At 32.4% G+C, this 23,714-nt stretch overlaps 2 protein-coding genes across 2 annotated transcripts; both read left to right on the plus strand.

Moving 5' to 3' along the window:
- Window positions 1-7,012: 7,012 nt before the first annotated feature.
- LOC139510777 (uncharacterized) lies at window positions 7,013-7,348 on the plus strand. The gene has a single exon (XM_071297308.1). The coding sequence runs from the start codon at window positions 7,013-7,015 to the stop codon at window positions 7,346-7,348; it is 336 nt and encodes a 111-aa protein (XP_071153409.1).
- Window positions 7,349-7,871: 523 nt separating this feature from the next.
- LOC139511835 (uncharacterized) lies at window positions 7,872-22,053 on the plus strand. The gene is made up of 4 exons (XM_071298949.1): window positions 7,872-8,031; window positions 18,735-18,893; window positions 20,143-20,292; window positions 21,949-22,053. The coding sequence occupies exons 1-4, from the start codon at window positions 7,974-7,976 to the stop codon at window positions 21,954-21,956; spliced, it is 375 nt and encodes a 124-aa protein (XP_071155050.1). The 5' UTR covers window positions 7,872-7,973; the 3' UTR covers window positions 21,957-22,053.
- Window positions 22,054-23,714: the final 1,661 nt, after the last annotated feature.

The following is a 23,714-nucleotide window of genomic DNA, read 5'->3' on the forward strand; positions in this document are numbered from 1 at the left end:
AGATATTTTGCATTGAAAAAGGGCTGAGAAGACAAGGGTTACGTCTCTAAAATCTATTAACTCTTCGTTTAATCGACATAATATTTCTTGTTTAGTAAAGTGGAAGATTCAAAAGAGCTACTGAATTATTGTGTATTTTTGAATTCAGCATAATAATAAAAAACCGATGTACATGTCTTGTATTGATAAGATATTTGTTGAAAATGGGTTTTAATATGTAGTGCTTTTCCGTGCAGGTAAGTAATGTTGTCAGTAAATGCAATTTTATGAAAAAAATAATAGCATTTATTGTCTATTATATAATGTATAAAGGGCTTTTTAAATTCTAAAAACGGGTAAAGCATACTTAACTTTCTCATTTGCCACAATGAAGTTTGTTTTGCAGCATCTGCTGTACTACATATAATCATATTATAAAAATATGGATTAATATATATAAATAATAAATTAAACTGTGAAGAAAACATCAAATCTTTTTTTTTTAATATTACTCATCGAAAAATTCAAGATGACACATTTCATTAAGTGAAGAAAAGATAACCCCGTCAACAAATAAAGTAAACAATGACAGATCTGGTTAATCAGTTATTGAATTTATAAGTGTTCAAGGGGTTTTCCAGACGTTAATTGAAAAATTACATTTATCAGACACATGTACCGATCAAAATAATTTTTTAATATTACTCATTGAAAAATTCAAGATGACACATTTCATTAAGTGAAGAAAAGATAACCCCGTCAACAAATAAAGTAAACAATGACAGATCTGGTTAATCAGTTATTGAATTTTGAAGTGTTCAAGGGGTTTTCCAGACGTTAATTGAAAAATTACATTTATCAGACACATTTAACGATCAAAATAATTTTTAACAGAACCTTGGCAGCCTAGAAAAAAAATACGTTTAATCTCTTTGGCTGAAGAAAGAAAAAAAAATCAAGGAATAACTTAAAACGGGACACCACGCAACTGTAATTCCAAAACAAAGAAGACATGCTTAACAGAGAAATCCGCAAGACATTTTTTATCCGATTCAGTATCCGAAAATACAAATTATAGTCATCCAACAACTTCTAGATCTGTTTTGTCTCATTCCCACTCTTTATACACTGGCAAAAAAAAATCCTTTTGAACAAAAGTTTCAAAGCATAGCTTATTTATATTTGAAGCATCCATCTGTAGTTACAGGTCGATTATATAAACATTTGGCATATTTTTTTCTCACTAGTCACGCAATTTAATGCCGCAATGTCACTCCCGTTTTCTTTTCATGAATGTCACCTACCGATTTGGACTTATTACCGGGTTTGTACGAACATGAGCAACACGACAGTTGTCACATAGGATCCGCGTACCCTTTAGGAGAATTTGAGATTACCCCAGTTTTTGCGTGGTTCATGTTGCGTAGTTTTTAGATTTCTGTGTTGTGTTTTGTGTACTATTATTGTTTGTCTGTTTGACTTTTTCGTTATATCCATGGCGTTTTCAGTTTATTTTCGATGTGTGCGTTTGAATGTCCTTCTGGTATCTTTGGCCCCTATTTTAAAAGATGATACTTCAAATTTGTTTATATCTTAAATACTAGAAAGATGATATAAAAGAAATCCACAAAGAGACAAGACGGTCTTGATAATATTTTCATTACTCTCCAAGCTTTGTCTAGTTTTGTTCATTTTCTAATGAATCTTTATTATTTCAATTTTTTTGGAGTAGATCCGGTAAGGGCCAATTTTGGCCTCAAATTTCAGGTTCACCTGAAGAAAGATTTTTGACACTTTTAAAACACTTAAGTGTCTATTTCAGTTGATTCAATTAGTTTATTTAAAAGATTTTTACTGATTCAAGTTTAAATATCAACAATCGATCAAATATGCCAAAAAAAATGTCACTTTTCAGATGGTATTTGTCAAAAATGAAAGTGGCTGCATCCGTGTTCATCCTCAACCTTTATATATGTTATGTAATATCATCAAATACAACTTATATTTCAATATTAGGAATGAACACATATGCGGCCACTTTCATTTAAGACGGAAACTGTCTAAAATTTAACTAAAATACTAAAATTGTGAAGATTTCAATAATTTAACAGGACTTAATGATGCTAGTTCCCGATATGTGGGTATTGTATTGTCACATTTATGTAGCATTTTACTTTCCAATAAATAATTAAAGTTTATCATTTTAACAGTTTTGTAAAACTGCTATATTTTGGGGCCAAAAAGGGGTGTGACTGGATCTACTCTTTTCATTTATTCTAGCACTCTTTGCTATTTTACGTGTGAGTAAGGTTACAATAAAAATTATTCTGATTCTAGTACGGTAACTCATGTAACTGTAGCATTGCAATTGTAATATTATATCCAAACGCAGCTTATCAATTTGAAGATGGTTTTGGGCGTACTGGTACTGTGGGATTTTGGATGAAAGAAAATACGGGTTATAAGCCAATTTGGAAACATCACAAAGACAAAGAAATTAACAAGACGAGAGAGATCGATACACGATCTTCAACAATAGAAAAGTTGATCCTCAATATGTCGTCCTTTAAATCCCCATTAATATACAACTACGATTGTCTTATGATTGCCAATGAACTAGCTATGTAATGGGATCAAATGAAACGGATGTGAACAATGATAGGTTCTCGTACGGCATTCAGAAATGAGAAAACGTTATACAATATAGTCAGCTTTAAAAGTCTTTTACTTGAACAATGTGAATCAATTGACACGAGAAAACGGAGATGAATACAACTTGTAACATTTTAAATCGCCTTGAGATTGTTTAATTTTAGGAAGCTTAACATGACCTTATATATTTAGCGTTATTTAAACAACATTACATGTAGAAAGACAATTTGTTACACAGATTCATTACAGAAAGATGTAGATGTAAGGAGATGTGGTATGAGTGCCAATGAAGCAACTCTTTATCCATGTCACAATTAGTAAAAAAAAAATACTAAAAAAGTGCGGACTTCAACACGGAGTTTTGGCTAACATAGAACAGCAAAATATTAAGGGCCCCAAATAACTAGTGTAAAACCATTCGAACTGAAAAACCAACAGTCTAATCTATATGAAAAACAGGAAATATTAAAATGCCTATACGAGAAAGTAATATAGATGTGTTATTGTAACTGATAAGAACAGATATAACAGAATAGAGGACGGAAACGGAGAAAGTGTCAAAGACACAAAAACTTGACAAGAAGGCTGATGCAGCCATAGGCCATCAATGGGTCTTCAAAGCAGTCAGAACATCTCGTAACTGTCGTTACCGCCAGCAGGCTCCAGCTTATTCCCAAACAATAGTGCATGCTAGTTCAATGATATAAAGGCAACACTTAACTCTTTAAAAACCAACTGAACCAAAACAAAAAAGGAACCACATAATCCAAACCAAGTGCTTTACCTCGATATTTGAAATCTCTTCATAGTTTTTGAGAACCTTAAAGCAATACAAGCAGTGACTAGTCTCAGGAAGGCAATGTTCACTAAGCTGTGTACTTCTTATAAATCATCAAGGAAATTTGCATTTATAAAGGATGCAACATTAACGATCGTTTTTTTTTTGCACTTGATATCCAAGGTAAACTGGCTGGTTGAAGTATTCAAAAATCAACAATCAAGCCGTAGCAATATGCGAATTCCGTGTCGAATTTTATTATAAGGTAGATAAAAGGCACTTCAAAAAATCCCGTTAAATTAAATTAAAAACAATGAAGTTTAACCATTTTCATAAAACGGCATAATCAAATAAAAATAAAAAGTTATTTTTCCACCTAAAAGGCCCGAAAGTGTTAAATCTATTTTTAATGAAACCTGGTTTGGTAAACACTCACATACTGTGAAGTACTTTTATTCGTAGGACACACATTTTCGTGGTTTTCGTGGATGACTTTATCCACGAAAATATAGTAGGTTTGACTGCATAGATATGTGCATGCCATATAATCTAGAGAATACTTCGAATATCAGCAAACGCATTATGATCTACAACTGCAGGCAGGATTACACCATCCGATCGTTAAACAACTTAAACTTAAAGACTTTTAATATTTTAATTCTCATAAAAAAATATATTTGTTAACTATGAAGGTCGTAGTCAGGGATGACTATCTATCTAGGAGAGACAACTCTGAGTTGAAACATGGGTAGATCATGACTCATAGTCGGGGACGGCAACTGATCTAAAGGAAGAGAACCTTGAAAGAAAATCTCCTGGTCCTCCAGGTTGGAGGTTGAGCACAAGACCAACTATCTCGTCTCGCAAAAAAACCCCAAACAGTTACCGAAACAAGGACAAGAAACTTAACTCGTCTCGGACACTCGGAATACCAGCAATCACATGCAAGTATGAATGGTGCCAGTGAAAATCTAGCAGCAGGAATGGTATTCTGAACACTAGAACAAAACAGAAGGTAGGATGTTTGAATGTTCGTACAATGTATGAAACAGGAAAACAAGCACAAATTTTAAATGAAATGAAAAATTATAAGCTCCACTTACTAGGCATTAGTGAATGTAGATGGACAGGTTGTGGAAAGTCTATAGCAAGATCAGGAGAAACAATCATACATTCTGGAAGGACAGACAACAAGCATCAACAAGGTGTTGCTATAATTATGAACAAACAAACAGCAAAATCACTTATTGAGTACAATCCTGTAAATGAAAGAATTATAAGAGCCCGTTTCCATGCAAAGAAAGGCAAAGTAACTTTTATTCAGTGCTATGCACCAACAAATGAAGCGGAAGAGGAAGTAAAAACTGAATTCTATAACACCTTGCAAGCTGAGATCAGAAAAGTACCAACACATGATTTGACAATTATAATGGGTGATTTAAATGCAAAGGTTGGCAACGATAATACAGGAAATGAAAGAGTAATGGGTAAATATGGATGTGGGCAAATAAATGAAAATGGAGAACTTCTGGTTGACTTTTGTAGAATTAACAACTTAGTAATTGGTGGAACCATCTTCCCACACAAAGACATTCACAAGCTAACTTGGAACTCGCCAAATGGAAGAGACAAAAATCAAAAAGACCACATTATGATCAATGGAAAATGGAAAAGATCCTTACAAGATGTCAGAGTAAAGAGAGGAGCTGACATTGCAAGTGATCACTTTCTAATAACAGCCAATATAAAGTTGAAACTTAAAAAGATGTCTTCACCAACAACCATTAAAAGAAAATTTGATATAAATAAATTGCAAGACACCAAAGTAAAACAAGAATTTAACCTGCAGATTAAGAACAGATTTCAGGTCCTAGAAGCCACAATAGAAGAAACATCAGAACCAGCATCGATAAACAACAAATGGCTAAAAGTAGAAGAAATATACAAAGAAACCAGTGAAAAAGTTCTTGGCTATAAAAGACAAATACATAAAGAATGGATTACACAAGGAACATGGAAATTGATTGATGAAAGAAAAGAAATAAACAACAAACTCTGTCAGACTTATTCAGAAAGAATAAAAGATAAGCTGAGGAAGGAATACTCAGAATGCAATAAGAAAGTGAAGAAAGCAACACGAAGTGACAAAAGAAAGTATACAGAAGACCTTGCAAAAGAAGCAGAAAATGCTGCATCCAACCAGAGAATTGGACAGGTTTACCAAGTTGTAAAACAGCTATGCAACAAGAAAACTAATAAGAGCATGCCAATTAAAGACAAACAAAACAACACATTATCATTCGAAAAAGAACAAAAGGAAAGATGGAAAGAACATTTTCAAGAAGTTCTCAATAGAAAATAACCAGAAAATACAGTAAGCATCGATATCACAGAAACACCATTAGAATTAGATATAGATCTTTATGCACCAACCAAACTTGAAATCAAGAGAGCACTAAAAAGTTTAAGGAATAGAAAGGCACCAGGCATTGACCAATTAAATGCTGAACTCTTTAAAGCTGATGTTAAGCAAACATCAGATATCCTTTACCCAGTTTTTAAAGAAATTTGGGAGAACAACATCATACCAGACAACTGGTCCGAAGGTGACATCATAAGGATACCAAAGAAAGGTGATCTTACTAATTGCAATAACTGGAGAGGTATCACTCTTCTCTCTATTCCTAGCAAAGTATTTTGCAAAATCCTAATTTCAAGAATTAAAACAGCTATAGACAGAACACTGCGACAAGAACAGGCAGGTTTTAGACAAGGACGAAGCTGTATAGACCACATATTTGTCCTCAGAAACATCCTCGAACAATGTGCAGAATGGCAAAGAAAAATAATCATCAACTTTGTAGATTTTGAAAAGGCTTTTGACAGCTTACACAGACAGGGATTATGGACCATCTTAAAAAGCTATGGAATTCCTGAAAAGATAATACAACTCATCAAAGCCTTCTACGACAACTTTAAATGCACTGTAGACTCTGACCAAGACACTAGTTTTTTGGCAAAATCTGGAGTGAGGCAAGGATGTGTTATGTCATCTCTCTTGTTTATCATTGCAGTCGACTGGTTGATGAAATCAACAATGTCAAATACCAACAACGGAATAAGGTGGACACTCACTTCAAACCTAGAGGATATAGACTATGCAGATGATCTAGCATTAGTATCCCATACTGAAAATCAAATGAAAGAAAAAACGGAGAGATTAAAACAGAATGCCAGAATGATTGGTTTGAAAATCAACTCTAAGAAAACACAAATAATGACAGTAAACATGCTTAATACACCAGACATCAAAGTAAATGGAGAACAACTGGAATTGGTACAGTCCTTCACTTACCTAGGTAGTGTTGTAACATCAGAAGGTGGAGCTGAACAGGACATCAAAACTAGAATTGATAAGGCAAGATCAGCCTTTCACAGACTAAGAAACATCTGGAAAACACCATCAATCAGAAAAAAGACCAAACTGAAAATCTATAACAGCTGTGTAACATCAGTTTACTTTATGGAGCTGAATGCTGGAGAATGACAAAAAAAGACATTAACAGGTTATCCAGCTTTCATAACACCTGCCTACGTAGAATCATGAAGATATACTGGCCAAACAAAATAACAAATGAAGATCTTCATAAGAAAACAAAAAGCCAAGATATTGAAACCACTCTGCTACAGAAAAGATGGAGATGGCTTGGTCATGTCCTAAGAAAACCACAAGGAGATATGACCAAAGTTGCATTAAGATGGACACCAGAGGGAAAAAGGAAGAGAGGACGACCAAAAACAACATGGCGTAGAACAATAGAAACAGAGATGAAAGAAAGAGGTTACACCTGGGGAACTATTGAGAAAAAAGCAGAAAACAGAGAGGAGTGGCGGCAACTTGTCTTTGCCCTATGTGCCAAAAGGCATAACAAGGACTAAGTAAGTAAGTAACTATGAAAGTCAGATTTCCGGTGATGATATGCTATGATCATGATGATGAAATGTTTATTTAGATTCTCATACGGAAAATCATTATTTCATAATGGTCTTGCTTTTGATAACAATTAATCTTACAATTAAGTTACATTTATAGAATTTGTTTTATTTACAGTTTTCTTAAAGTGACATGGAAATTCCTGGCTACGGGCCTGTGTAACTTTAACTGAAAACGCGAAAATTGATATCCACGAATAAAGAACTTTCCCAGTACATATAGATGATGCATTGGTTTTAGATTCCTACCAGAATGCCACGTACTATCTCTTTGTTATCATATTTCCATCAGTGCAGAAAGTACAAATTTATTAAGTACATTATATGCAGACTTATTACATAATAAATATTGATTCTATTTTAATGTTTTGTAAAATATAATTACTAATACATGTTATATAATATTACCCTGTTTCGAAATGTGTATACTGAAAAATTTATATGGTGTCTAGACTCAAGGTATATACTAACAATGAACGAATGAAGAAAAATAAGTCACACATCTGTCAAAATAACCGACTTTCTTTACTATATAAAGCGGCATGAACATGCAAGTTCAACCAATTGCAAGATGAAGTCAATCCAGATGATACTCGCTGTCTTTTTGATCGCCGCTCTTTGCGGAAAAGGTAAGAGTTCTTTTGTTTTCCCATTTTCTTTATCTTTTTGTCCAGTAGTTTTTCATGTTTGTGATGGAGTATTATATGAATATTTCTTTTAACTTCAAATCAACTAGCAGATTTGTTTTTGTATTCCTATGAAGCAGAATTTATCCAAGGGCTTGAACAGAAGGGAGAAAAGAAATCAATCCAGTCTTTTAATTTCACCTTTAGGTATACTGATGATGTACTGTCTCTTAATAATAATAATAGATTCAGCGATCACTTACATTTAATATATCCAAGTGAACTTGGAATTAAAGATACTACCGATACAGATAAATCTGCTTCATATTTAGACCTTTTTCTCGAAATGGCTACTGATGGTAGGATGAATACCCAAATTTATGACAAACGCGATGATGTTAATTTTCCCATAGTCAACTTTCCATTTCTGTGTAGCAACATCCCTGCGGCACCAGCATATGGAGTATATGTGTCTCAATTGATACGTTTCTCTAGAGCTAGCTCAAAGTCCGTTGATTTTGTTGAACGAGGAATACTGCTTTCTCAAAAGTTGCTAAGACAGGGCTATGAATCAATCAAATTAAGGTCATCACTCAAGAAATTTGTGTTTAAATGCAATATCAGTATTTAGTTCTATTTTAATCTTTAATCAATCCTAATTCTATCTTACTTTTGAGATATAGTTTTTCATATGTGACGTAATTTTTCTGCTGTTTCAGAGATTTCATATGTTCAAATTTTTAATGCCTTTTCACCATCGTATGTGACGTAATTTTTAATGCCTTTTCACCGTCGTATGTGACGTCATTTTCATAACTTACTGCGTTGAGGCCTGGACTGAGTCGGGTGTGTCTATTCTGTGTTGGTCATTCATTATGTATTCGTGTTTGTTTTATGTAAAGAGTTAATACTTCAGTTTCATTATGTATATCTGTTATATTCATTTGATAAAATTTATTGTTTGCAATAGCATTAATTGTTCTAAATAATTAGGATGTTCTTATCCCAAGCATACAAACTTAGCCGTATTTGACACAACCTTTTTCAACTTTTGATCTTCAGTGCTGTACAACTTTGTACTTTTTTTCGCTTTCGATCTTTTATATCTGGGCGTCACTAGTGAGTCTTGTCTCTCTTGTGTGGACGAGGCGCGTTTTTGGCGTATTAAATTTTAAACCTGATGCTTTTTGTTATTCATTAATCATGTGTTTCTTTGTCTAATACGTTTTCCTATTTATTTGTATTGTAGTCCTGTAATATTATGTTGTCATTTCTATGTTATATTTAACATTGCCATTAAAGTGCGAGGTTTGGCATGCCACAAAACCAGGTTCAACCCACCATTTTTTCCTTTAAAAATGTCCTGTACCAAGTCAGGAATATGGCCATTGTTATATTATAGTTCGTTTCTCTGTGTGTGTTACAATTTAACGTTGCGTCGTTTGTTTTCTCTTTTTTTTTTAGTGTAAATTGACATTGCGATAAGACGTGTCACGGTACTTGTCTATCCCAAATTCATGTATCTGGTTTTGATGTTATATTTGTTATTCTCGTGGGATTTTGTCTGATGCTTGGTCCGTTTCTGTGTGTGTTAGTTACATTGTAGTGTTGTGTCGTTGTTCTCCTCTTATATTTATGCGTATCCGTCAGTTTTAGTTATTACCCCGATTTTGTTTTTTGTCCATGGATTTATGAGTTTGAACAGCGGTATACTACTGTTGCCTTTATTTACGGTCGCCATCATGAGCTGATTGGCCATTATGACAAAAGTGTGTCAGAAATCATATCTGATATTCCTCCTCAGTCATAATAACCTTCCATCATTACCAAACTGAACAAAGAAATAACACATCGGGTGCCGTATACGGTGTAGGAAATGCTTACCCTTCCGGAGCACCCGATTTCAATCCCGGTTTTTAGTGGAGTTCGTGTTGTTTCTTATTTATTATTTATAACTGTTGATGTAAATGTCCTTTGGTTTTGTGAGTCTTTGTTTACTCCTTGGTTTTGATTGTTATTGTCTTTGACAAGAGAGAACGATTTCAATAAACGAATCAAAAAACTTTGACAAGGGAAAAATGTTCAATATTTAGATTTTTTTGTTTTAAAATCCAATTTTGTTAAAGTTTCATAATTTTGCATGCAAGTAATACGACTAATGATTATTATTTTGGTGGCAATCCATGTTATATCAGGATCTTTGAATGTATACGTCCATAATCTGCATACTTGTACTAGATATAAAATAAGGATTCATCATCGCAAGAAAACAGTCCAAATAAAATTAACGGTACCAATTTTCTTGCACCAGATGCGCATTTCGACAATACATGTCTCTTCAGTGATGCTCGTGGCCAAAATATTTGAAATCCAAAGCTTATATAAAAGATGAAGAGCTATAATCCAAAAGGTCCAAAAAGTAAAGCCAAATCCGTGAAAGGAATCAGAGCTTTGCATGAGGGAGATACATTCCTTAATTTTTAATAATTTCTAATATTTTGTAATAGCAAATTTTAATAACACAAAAAATCAGTATGTTCATGCCAGTACCGAAGTACTGGCTACTGGGCTGGTGATACCCTCGGGGACTAATAGTCCACCAGCAGAGGCATCGACCCAGTGGTAGTAATAAAATTAACGGTACCAATTTTCTTGCACCAGATGCGCATTTCGACAATACATGTCTCTTCAGTGATGCTCGTGGCCCAAAATATTTAAAATCCGAAGCTTATATAAAAGATGAAGAGCTATAATCTAAAAGGTCCAAAAAGTATAGCCAAATCCGTGAAAGGAATCAGAGCTTTGCATGAGGGAGATACATTCCTTAATTTATAATAATTTCTAACAAAAATGTGACAATGCAATAATAGAAACTGTAATTAAAGAATAACCTTACACAAGCCTTATTAACGTATCATTAAAGACAGATTTTTTTCTCAATATATAATTTGATTGAAAGCACAGTATGTTTAGTCACATATCTTTTACTTCAGAATACACCTGCTTAGCATATTTATTTCAAAATACATTTTTAGTCTGTGTTAAATGTTAGAGAACAGTTCTTTAGTTTGTTCTTGGAAATTATAAATAATCTTCCTTCAATTTGATTTAAAATATTAATCAGCAAATATTCCAGTAAAATTAAAGAATATTCATTAACATACACAAATCTTAATCGACAGTTGTCTCATTGGCACTCATACCACATTTCCTATATCTAAGAATCCACACATATAAATGAAATAGTTAGATACACAATTATAAAAAAGAAAATTGATATTGCATGTAAGTAAGTAAGTAAGTAAGTAAATGTTTATTATAGTGACATGTGTAATCACATTTCAATAAAGTACAAAAATATTACATACACAATAAAATACACCCGACCCATTGGGTCTATAAGTTACTTTCAAATAATAAAACATAATTCTTTTATCACGGATTTCAAACAAATTAATGAAAAGTAAGATTAAGCTAAATTTCAAAATAATTAATTAATAATGAAAAATTCAAACTTATATAAAAAAAATAATTAAAAATGAAGTTGTTAGAAGATCGGTTTTAATAAATGTCAAGTTGAATGCATAATTAATTAATAATAAAAAAATTCAAACTTATATAAAAAATGAAGTTATTAGAAAATCGATTTAGTAAATGTCAAGTTGAATGCATAATAAATTAATATTTATAATAAAGAAACTGGAAATCTTTAGATTGACCATGAAGTAACCTTTTTACATTTTCATATTACAGTCAAATACAATCAATACTGTCAACTGGAATTGCAATATACTGTTTATCAAACTGTTCATGTATTATATAACACTTCACGTCTATGCCGGAACGCTTTCACTGTATACTTAGCCAGCTTTCTAGGATAGTTTGTCATCAAAAAGATAATTTTTTCATCGTTTGTCATATCTATTAGTTCATTGCCAGAAAATATATCATTAAAAGTAGATTCTCTCAAGTCATTATATAAGGAGCAGTGGAGAATAAAGTGACACTCGTCCTCCATGGAATTGCTGTTACAAAACTTACATAAGCGTTCATTTGGTTGCTCGCCGCTATATCTACCCGTCTCTAGTCTCAAAGGAAGAATTCCACATCTCAGCTGTGTTAGGAAAGATCGTTCAGTTTTGTTCAAATTTAATTTAACATATGTTTCTATTCCAAAATAAGTCTTTAGTTTCACATAAGTTCTCAACTTTGGAGTTTTCACAATGTCATTTTTCCATAAACAGTTATAGTGTTCCTTCAAGATGGATTCGAGCAAAGTCATACTTATAACGTCCTTGCGCTCAAAGTAGTCCACAATACCAAGTTTCATGAGTATGTCTTTGAAGTCAGAACACCAATTATTTCTACATTTTTCATAGTCGTGATTGAAGGCTTGTTTTGTAATGCGATTGTCATCAAATTGAACAAGTCTATTCCAGAGACGCACAATATTAGTCCAATGTCTGTAGTGGCACGGGATCCATTCGATATCCCCATAAATACCAAGAAGTGGGGCAAAACGATGAACTCCTAAAAAGTAACGTATAGATCGGTTCTGGATGTTCTCTATGGCTTGAAACTTTCGGTTCCCCCAAACTCCGGATGCATAGTCTAGTATAGGCACAACACACGAGTAAAATAGCTTTTCAAATGACTTTATTCCAATCTCTTTAAATGAATGAATGTTAGAAATTATTTTTCCAAGTGCTCTACCAGCCCCTTTTGACAGTGCTTCGGCGGTTGTGGTAAAATTTCCGTTAAATGTAAATATAACACCCAAGTATTTGTATTGGTCAACAACTTCAAGTTTATTTCTTCCGATCATGAAATTGTAATCAGTCTGCTTACATTTTGATTTTCTGAAGTGAACACATTTAGATTTATTGGTGTTGATTAAGATTCTCCAGCGTTTACACCAGTCCCCAAGCTTATTTAACAATAGTTGTAGATCGTCTTCGCTTTTAGCCAATAAAGCTATATCGTCTGCATAAAGTAACGCCGATAATTTCCTGTCTGAGATGTCAATGCCAATATTCAATTCATTCAGTTCAGCTATTAGGTCATTTATGAAAATTGAGAATAATGTAGGCGATAAATTGTCTCCTTGTTTTACACCAGTTGTACAGGGAAACCAGTCAGTTAACTTTCCATTCAGTTTAACACAAGATTCGGAACTGTTGTAAATGCTCTTTATAGAGTTGTAAATTTTACCATCTATATTATTAACTAACAGTTTATAAAGCATCATTTCTCTGTCAACAAAATCGAAGCATTTTTTTAGGTCAATGAATGCCACATAAAGTTTATCGTTGTTTCGAATTGCACTATTCAATGTAAAAATATGGTCCTCACAAGAGCGGTTTCTCCTAAATCCGTTTTGCTCGTCAACTAATTTGTTGTTGTTCTCTAAATAGTTCGTAATTCTCTTATTAACTAAAGCGCTGTATAATTTACTGGTACATGATAACAAACTAACACCTCGATAATTCATAGGATCTCTAGCGTCCGTATTATAGTCTTTCAAAATAGGACAAATAATCGACTTTCGCCAGATCGACGGAATAGTACTAGTATCGAAAATCCACTGAAAAAGATTATGCAAGGCATCTATTATTACGGGATTCTTCAAAACAATATATGGTATTTGATCATGACCACAGGCAGATTTGTTCTTAGCGCGCATCACTATGTCACTGGTCTCTTCACGTGTAATGTTACCGTTAATGAATGCATTTGGTTCATATAAAGGGTCATTCATATTTTGCTCTAATAAGATTTTATGCACTTTTGTTCGATTATAATGATCGCTGTCAAACTGTTCACTATTTCCACCATGATATAAGTTGAAAAAATCAGTTCGCCACTTTTCTAGAATATCAGCTTCTTTTCGTACAGAGTTCCCGTTATCGTCAATAATTTCCATTGGAATAGATGTATCCCTTTTAGGTCCAAGCCTACTTATTTTCTCCCAAAACTCGTTCGGATTATTTACAGATATCGATTCAAAGTCCGAAGCTTTCGCACTTCTATATTCACGTTCCGCTTTTCTTAACAATTTATCAAATTTGTCTCGTGTATCAACGTAATCTTTTCTTATTGCCGTTTTTGTATATCTATTACCAGTACACTTCAGAAATTCTTTCTCCTTCGTATGCATTTTATTCCATGCTGTAGCTAATGTATCGTTCCAGTACGGTTTTGTATGTCTAAAGCGTTTTTTTGATGAGCTTGAAATTGCTTTCGGTATTTTTTCGTCCATTTCAGCGACAATCACGTTGCACAAATCACTGTATATCATGTCAATATTTTCTTGTGTCTCTCTAATTCGCTCTATCTGATCAATAATATTGACTATTGCTAGCCGTCTCAGTTCACTTGACATAAAATCGCCTGGTATCCTGTCTAGTCTATAACGAGTACGGTTAAATAACGGATCAATCGGTTGCGCTTCGTCTATCAAATCCGTAATCATAAGTTTAAGATGACATGTAATCACTGAATGGTCCGGTAGTTTTGACCTTTCGCCAATCAAAGGTTGAAGTTTATGCATGTCCACAATACTCTGTATTGGGAGCACTTTAAAGTTATCATAATTACTGAGAGAGTCATGCGGAACACAAAAATAGTCAACAACAGCTTTTCCCTTGCGTGAAATAGAAGTGCATGTAAATCTGCTTCAAATGCTCAATATTACTGATGGATTAATGTTATCAAACATCAGAACAAGTAACAAAAATAGAATGAAAAACTAAAAAGCAGAGTCCAAAGAATTACTATCGAAATGTACTGTACTCATAATTAGTATTAGGAAGTGTTGATATACACAAGGTAAAAATATTTTTTTGCGCCTTCCAACTTCTCCCCGTAACCTCTTCGAAATGTATCTTTAACAATAACATAATATGATCTAATGAGTGAATGTTGAGCTACCGACACTCACGAAACGGGAATCTGCAGTTCTAAATAATTTATTGGTTTCAATTATTTGTCTAGCCATGAAACCAGGTTCAAACCATCATTTTCTGCATAATAAGATGCATGTACCGAGTCAGGGATATGACAGTTGTTATCCCTTTGTTTGGTGTTTGAGCATTTGATTAGGAGCTTTTCGTTTTGAATTTTTGGATTTTGATATTATTGGTGATTTTATTTATTAGATCGCACACAATAAGGTTTCTTTTTCTCGTGCAATAGTATTGCAATATTTGAAGTCGTCTGTAGTTTGTAATACACAAAAATGTCTATGTACACTAGTGTCGTCCTTCAGAAGAACACAGACAAAATCAACTCGAAATCCTAAATATATCTGAAAAGTGATGTTCAATGTATGACAGAGGTGGATGTTCATTAAATATGCTGTAGAAACGAAACGGATATAAGACAATATTCATGTAAGGTGTCCATTGTTGTTTTGGAATATGTATCGCTAATCAACAACCAATTGATTGTTACTTAGCAAAAACGAATTTAGAAAAGGATTGTTATGGCGTGCCATGGATAAAGAATTATTATTTGTATAACTTTCACTTTTGTGGTTCCCAAATATTTATGCAGAAATTGCTTGTTCTTTTAGAAACGCTGATGTCAATCACAATATTTTATTTATATATTCTATCATTTGTCTTTTGGTCTTTTTCTTTTTATCCATGGCGTTGGCATGTTAGTTTTGGCTTAACAGTCTGAATGGCCGTCAGGTATTATTCGCATTCCTTTTAAATGTTCAGTTTCCTATGTGTTTATAAGACTTGGTATGCCATTAGTCTGTTTTTGTGTGTGGATAAATACTATAAAATTGAGAATGGAAATGGGGAATGTGTCAAAAAGACAACAACCCGACCAAATAAAAAACAACAGCAGAGGGTCAGCAACAGGTCTTCAATGTAGCGAGAAATTCCCGCACCCGGAGGCGTCCTTCAGCTGGCCCCTAAACAAATATATACTAGTCCAGTGATAATGAACGCCATACTAATTTCCAAATTGTACACAAGAAACTAAAATTAAAATAATACAAGACTAACAAAGGCCAGAGGCTCCTGACTTGGGACAGGCGCAAAAATGCGGCGGGGTTAAACATGTTTGTGAGATCTCAACCCTCCCCCTATACCTCTAACCAATGTAGTAAAGTAAACGCATAACAATACGCACATTAAAATTCAGTTCAAGAGAAATCCGAGTCTGATGTCAGAAGATGTAACCAAAGAAAATAAACAAAATGACAATAATACATAAATAACAACAGACTACTAGCAGTTAACTGACATGCCAGCTCCAGACTTCAATTAAACTGACTGAAAGATTATGATTTCATCATATGAACATCAGGCACAATCCTTCCCGTTAGGGGTTTAGTATCATACCATCATAACATACATGAGAAGAACATAACCCGTGTCATGCCAACAACTTTTTTTTTAATAAATGTGTTTAGTTCCGATGCAAAGACCTTATCAGTGACTCAATATTAACGCCAAAATATGCAATCTTTAATGACTTGACAACAGTATCGTAATTATATCCCTTCTTAATAAGTCTATTCAAAGGTTTTGTAAGTTTCTGAGGTGAATACTGACACCTTTGTGCTTTATAAAGAATATTACCATAAAAAATTGGATGTGAAATACCTGAACGTATTAGAAGTCTGCATGTTGAGCTATATTTACGAATGATGTCTTTATACCGATGATAAAATTTAGTAAATGTTTTGACTAGTTTGTGATATCGAAAACCCTGGTGTAATAATTTTTCAGTAATACATAAATTTCTCTCGTTAAAATCTAAAACATTGTTACATACACGAGCGAATCGTACAAGTTGAGATATATAAACACCGTAAGATGGTGACAAGGGAACGTCACCATCTAAAAATGGATAATTAACGATAGGAAATGAAAAATCATCCCTTTTATCATAAATTTTAGTATTCAGCTTTCCATTAGTGATATAGATATCAAGATCGAGAAAAGGGCAGTGGTCATTGTTAGTATTAGCTTTATTTAAAGTAAGTTCAACAGGATAAATTTCATTAATATACATACTGAAGTCGTCATTATTGAGAGCCAAAATATCATCCAAATATCTAAAAGTATTATTAAATTTGTTTATCAGATGTCGTTTCGATGGGTCTTCTCTCTTCTTGTTTGATATACGCATATTTTTGTCATAATTATATATTTGTCATAATCAGGGTTTCCGCTGGCGGTCGCCATTTTCGCAATTTGCGAAAAAATAATAATTGTGGCGATTAAAATTTGTCATTGGCGAAAGAATTTGGCGACAGAAATATATATAACGATTTATTTTCCTCCATCTTGTTTATTTACTTTTTTTTCGAGTTTCTCGGACTTTACCCGATCAGAAAATACTCGGAATTCACCTTGACCTCATTAAGATTTGTACAGAAAATCAATAATCAGCTGATTGCATTTTATACCTATCGACAACAAAGGACTAATTAATAAAGGTGTTGATTGAATTGTATGACAAAATGATATGGTTAAATAGCTTCCGCTAAATGTCACATACATAATTTATTTACCACTTAGCGACGCACGTGTTTGAAGCAAACTTTTGACGTTTCCTCTCCTGTTAAAGATAGTTTAGAAAAGAAAGCTGTTGTGACGAAAAATGTTCAAAAGCAAGAAAAATCTCTGATTTAAAACTTAAATTATCCGTTGACTTTAATATAGGTTATTGATTAGGGAGACTGCTTTAAAGTCGTTTTAGTGACACACGTACGTGTTTCAAGCATAGTTTTACGTCTCAACTTTTTCATTTACGATGGTCAAGAAAAGTAAACTGTCGTTATGAAGAAATCTATCCAAAAGGTTAAGAACAACCCCTCGAATGAGAGTAACCCTTCAATGTAATGACTAAACATGAAATGAGGGATCAATTTCATGTGATACAGGTTTTTGTTTTGTTGTAAAAACACTTCTTAGAACAAAAGGGCACATCAGTATTTTTCTTTAAAAAAAACTTTCCCTACTACGAACTATACTGGTATTATATGATAAAAATATGTCCATTAATTGTGTTATATTCCAGGACTTATATCTTCTTTATTATTAAAAGTATAGTGGCCCCCTCATTTAGAAAAGTTGTTTAAAATACAATGAATATTTTTCCCTTTTACTAAGTTAAAAAAAATGTATGCTGTTTTAAAGTAAATGTTTAGTTTTTATTCATTAAAATGTAGACTCTAAAATAAGTTTGAGAGAATAATCATAGACACAATGGGGCAAAATCATCTTATTTAAGGGAAGGGGGGTAGAAAAAAAGGTAAATTTTAAACGAAAAATATAAATATGTTACTTGGCGAAAAAAATAATAAAGTGGCGAAAAATGTATTGTTTTTGGCGAAAAAGGTGGCGAAAAAAATAATTGACCCAGGGGAAACCCTGGTCATAATCATAGTATTTGCTAGATCTTATCAGTGACGATTGTCAATCGGAATGCTTCGCACAGGTAGGATGTTGGTAAGTTTAGTAGCTGCAAAGGGTATCTTATGACAAGAAGGACTCATATGGTTGTCCAGGAGACTCATTTGTTTTTCTCAAGATAAGAAGCAATACAAACATTTGCAAATTTCAAAGTTAGTGTAATTATTGCACAACTGAGGTTTGTGGGAAGGATGAACATCGTTTTTCTTATGAAATTTATTTTCATTTCATATATTATTTAAACATGTCTTGAATTATTTCTTGTAGTTACTTCTAAAGATACTGACTATGGAAATGGATATTGCACTAATACGGATTGTCAAACAGGATATGATTATTATGACAACAGTGGGTATTGTAGATATGGCGATAAGGCGGAAGTATACAAGTATAATTGCAAATCTCATGCCGGATGCTGCCTTCCGCGTTAGTATACACATTTCTATACATCAACTGTTTAATAATAGCAATACCTATTATAAATACTGCAGAAGAGCATGTTACTTGAAGTAAAAAAAAACAGATGCTTGATACAATATCAATTAAAACGTGTCCGACGTCGAACGTGATTAATTTCATAACCAAAATGTCCTTTCTCTCATTTCAAAGTGATAAAAACTGTGAACCTTGAAAATATAAATTTAAACGAATTAGCGAAATAATTACATCAAGTAGAAAACGTAGTGTGGATCAATTTAGGTCACTGATAATTCCTTTCAGGACGAAACAGGCGTCCTGATATCTATGAACTATTAACTTATTGATTATTCAAACCAAATTTTAATTTTGAGCTATACTTATCGAAATTACAATATATTTAAAGGTGTTTTGAAAGATTTAGAATTGGAGCTCACAAACTTGAATAAAGGTCGTTACTTTAATATTAAACTAGAAAATTGAATATGCAAACTCTGTAAAGAGGAAATAGAAGATGATATGCATTTTCTTTTAACATGTCAAACTTTGGATAATGTTAGAAATGCATTTCTATGCAAAATATTTATTAGAAATAAAAATATTTCAAAACTTGATAACAAATCTCTTTTTATTTGGCTAATGGGAAATGAAGATAAAAACATTTTGATAGTAACTTGTCAATTATTAGTGGTTTTAAATATAAACAGGAATACAATATTAAATTAGATTTCTCTATATAAGATATATAGAATGATATGTATGATCATATATGCATATACATTAGTTGTTTTCTTTTATAATTAATAAATTATTAGTATATTATGAGGTGTGCTGTCCAATAAAAGGTCTAGATTACAGACGAAGGGTCATATTATATATTTGTATTATTATAAATTGCTTACTTCGTTTACTTTGATATTTAATATTAAACAATTAAATCAAAATCAATCATATTATTTACTTTGTTTAACCTATACTTTATTATGTGTTTGAAAATTGTATTTTAAATATTCTGCTAGTTTTGGGCGCCGTGATTGGCAAATAAAATATTTGTTTGTTGTTTGTTTGTCAATGACGAGACTGTTTTATCTATTTGATCAAACATTTGTACAAATGTGAATAAACATATGTATGTTTTGATTTTATTTATCCATCCCATGTATCTCATAATTCATATTTTGTACTAAAGGTTTAAGAAATGATTTTTTTTTTGTGAATATTAAACAGTAATTTTTTACAATTTTATTTTGTCTGATAGGTTACCCAGACGGACAAATGAAGCCTTACTGCACCACTAAATACGGATGTCCTAAACAATACTATTTTTATAATAACTACGGCTACTATTTTTATGATTACAAAAACTACTACGATTGTCGTTATTACAAGGGATGTTGTATTCGTCGTGGTAAGTAATAATATAAGATAAGGAAATGTATATTTACCTGCGTCTAAAAAAACAGTCGACGTAATCGATACTAAATAAACCTTAATATTGAGAAACCATACAGTAAGGTCAGCTATGGAATACCCCGGCATCATAAAAATGTGTAACAATTCAAACTAGAAAACCATCAGCCTGAGTTATGACAAAACATTTAACGAAAATAGATATAAAAGACAGCAACAGGTGACAACCATTAAATATTTAGCTTTTGACTATGAACAGACTCTTTAAGAATGTGGAGGGGTCAAACATGTTTATATTCTCTGGGACAATGACTATGGTGTTACCTCACATTAAAAGATTATCACCGTCCAAAAAATACCAAAATTAACAATAGGGAACGAATATAGTGTGTTATCTCTTTTAGTTTTAGATTTTGCCGTATTAAACAAACATATTCAAATGTAGAAAATTAAGAGAGAATTACTGCTGTAATTATTGAATTTTTAAGCGAGTTTCCTAAAAAAGTTTTTGCAATTTGAGAAGAATTCGGGATGATTTCAAGCAAAAATGTCATCAATGAAACAGTAGGTCTTATTAACTTTATCATTTAAATGAAATGTGTATGGAACTTAAGTGCAGTGGTCTTAAACTGGTATATATAACAATACAGTAGCAATCTTGTTATAAAAGGTTCGCAACAGGTATGCATATGAATGCATATAATCTATCGAATAGGTTTATAATGTCGAAACGTTCATAAATGTAGTAAATTGATTAACTATGAAAACTGATCAGAATGTTAACAAATGAATCAATAATTCAGTAATATCTAGATTAAAAATAATGAGATGTTGTATGATTGCAAATGAGACAATTATCCCTAAAATTTCAAGTGAAGATAATGTGATTAATTATAGGAAACGTTAGGCCTTCAAAAATGATAAATACTCATAGAGTATAGTTATTTTAACTTCATCTTTTATCGTCTTAAAAACTAGAATAGATGTTTATATATTCAATTCATCTACCAAGTTATCTTAAACACATTTAGATGTGTCTCGTGTTCTCTAAACTTTTAAATTGTTAACGTATTTTACGCTGAGCATGTATTCCAATATGTAAAAGCATATTTTAGAATGATAAATTTCTCATTTTTTGATATTCTTTAGATTTTTCTTTTTCTTTTAAATATTATTCCGCATTCTTTTCAATTGTGCAACGCTGTTGTGTTTTTTTAAAATGTTGTGTTGGAATGTCTTGATAAACAGTGTGTTGGGATGTCTTGATAAACAGTGTGTTGGGACAACGATATTGTCAATAATAACAAATGACTCCATTACAAGTTATCACTATGATTTTCATTTTGTAAACAGCAACAAACGCGCTGTTCCCGTTATTGTGCTATGGCACATTTTAGTAATCTTTTTTTTGGTTTCTGTTGGTATGCTTGGTCTATATGAAGCATATTTAGATATTGTCATAAAAATTCATGATATCTAATAAAATTAGAAAATTTAGCTAACAAAGTCCTTATACTTACATAAATAAACATTCATTTTTAGCGGAAAATTGAAACAGAAAAATAAAAAGATAATGAATTCAAATTTACCCATATACTTTAAAAGCTCTCTCAATCGTTGCAAAATTATATTAATGTTTATTTTATTCTTTCAGAGTACTAAAAGTTGAAAATTCAGTAGAAGCATTTTGGACAAAAGATCACCAAAATGTACCGTCGACATTTGAGGATAGTTTCAAATAAATGAATTAAGAAAGCTGTGTTTGGTAGATGTTATTTTTAAAACTGCATCTTAATCTGCATCTGCATGTTTAATATGAGTAAAAGGATGGTGTCTATGTAAAATAAATGAGACGGCAAACACACAAAACAACAAACTAGAAAACTCGATGGCAACAAATGATCTTCAGGGCCGATTCCAATACAGTATGCCAAGTTTTAAGCCAAATGGTTTATCAATTTAACAGAGATCGTCAAATATCTATCATCAACACAAGGCTTTCATATTGTAAAAAACCCATTATCATATGAAAAAAACTAAATCACTGACGAAGATGCGGACTTTGAAGTTGCAACTTTCCCTTTTTTAATTATGGTCAGTGTATCTTTGTCTTTAGTTCTCAATGTAATTATACACTTTTCGCTGACGAAACTATCGAACACTTTTTCCTAAAAATTGCAGAAATTATTGACATCATGTGTATATAAAAAAGAAGATGTGGTATGATTGTCAATGAGACAACTCTCCACAAGAGACAAAATGACACAGGAACTAACAACTAAAGGTCACAGTACGGCCTTCAACAATGAGCAAAGCCCATACCGCAAAGTCAGCTATAAAAGGCCCCGAAATAACAATGTAAAACAATTCAAACGGGAAAACTACCGGTCTAATTTATGTACAAAAAATTAACGAAAAACAAATATGTGACACATAAACAAACGACAACCATTGAATTATAGGCTCCTGAATTTGGGACAGTCACATACATACAGAATGTCGCGGGGTTAAACATGTAAGCGGGATCCCAAACCCTCCTCAGACATAGATTACCTTAGCTGTATTTGGCATAACTTTTAGAAATTTTGGTCCTAAATGCTCTTCAATATCGTTCTTTATTTTGGCCTTTTTAACTTTTTTGGATTCGAGCGTCACTGATGAGTCTTTTTTTTAGACGAAACGCGCGACTGGCGTATATACAAAATTTCGTCTTGGTATCTATGAGGAGTTTAACTACAACATATTTAGTGTATAATTTGGAATTCCAATGTGTACTGATTCTTCTCACTCACTTTTAATGGTATTCATATGATTTTTATGTATACAAAACTTACGTAGGTATTACATGACCTCATTAATTTCATGTGCAAATATATTGAATATGTTTTTTTTTCACTTAAGAACCCATATTTAAGCGAGTATTGACAAGTCATTTATACCAGTTAACTTCATAATTAAGTATGATCATAACATGACCATGTTCATGCAAACCATGAAAAGTATACACCCGTTATCTGAAACCACACAAATCATCTGAAGCAATTATACTCTACTAGATATATATAGGTCCCTTGTGGGTTTTAGATTATCCATTGTTCATATATGAAATAGGCCTCACGTATTCTGAAAATAGACCATACAAATTTAACTTTAATCACAACGCATTATAATTAAATTTACGATTTCAGATAAAACGAGATTTAGTTATGTAATAAGTCACTTATCGACAGTGTTGATTCTTAGTTTGGGACCGAAATTTCAACTGCAAATTAACTTGTCAGATTTACACAGAATTGGAAATTCCCTTCTCATTCAGATTTTTTTTTTAAACGAGAAGTTATATTTTATTCAATGATCTCTTATAGCTATGGACAAAGTTCCAAATAGGCACAATTAGTAATTTGTTTAAGTATTGCAACA

The sequence above is a fragment of the Mytilus edulis genome, chromosome 2 (genome assembly GCF_963676685.1).
Source record: "Mytilus edulis chromosome 2, xbMytEdul2.2, whole genome shotgun sequence".
Lineage (NCBI taxonomy): Eukaryota > Metazoa > Mollusca > Bivalvia > Mytilida > Mytilidae > Mytilus > Mytilus edulis.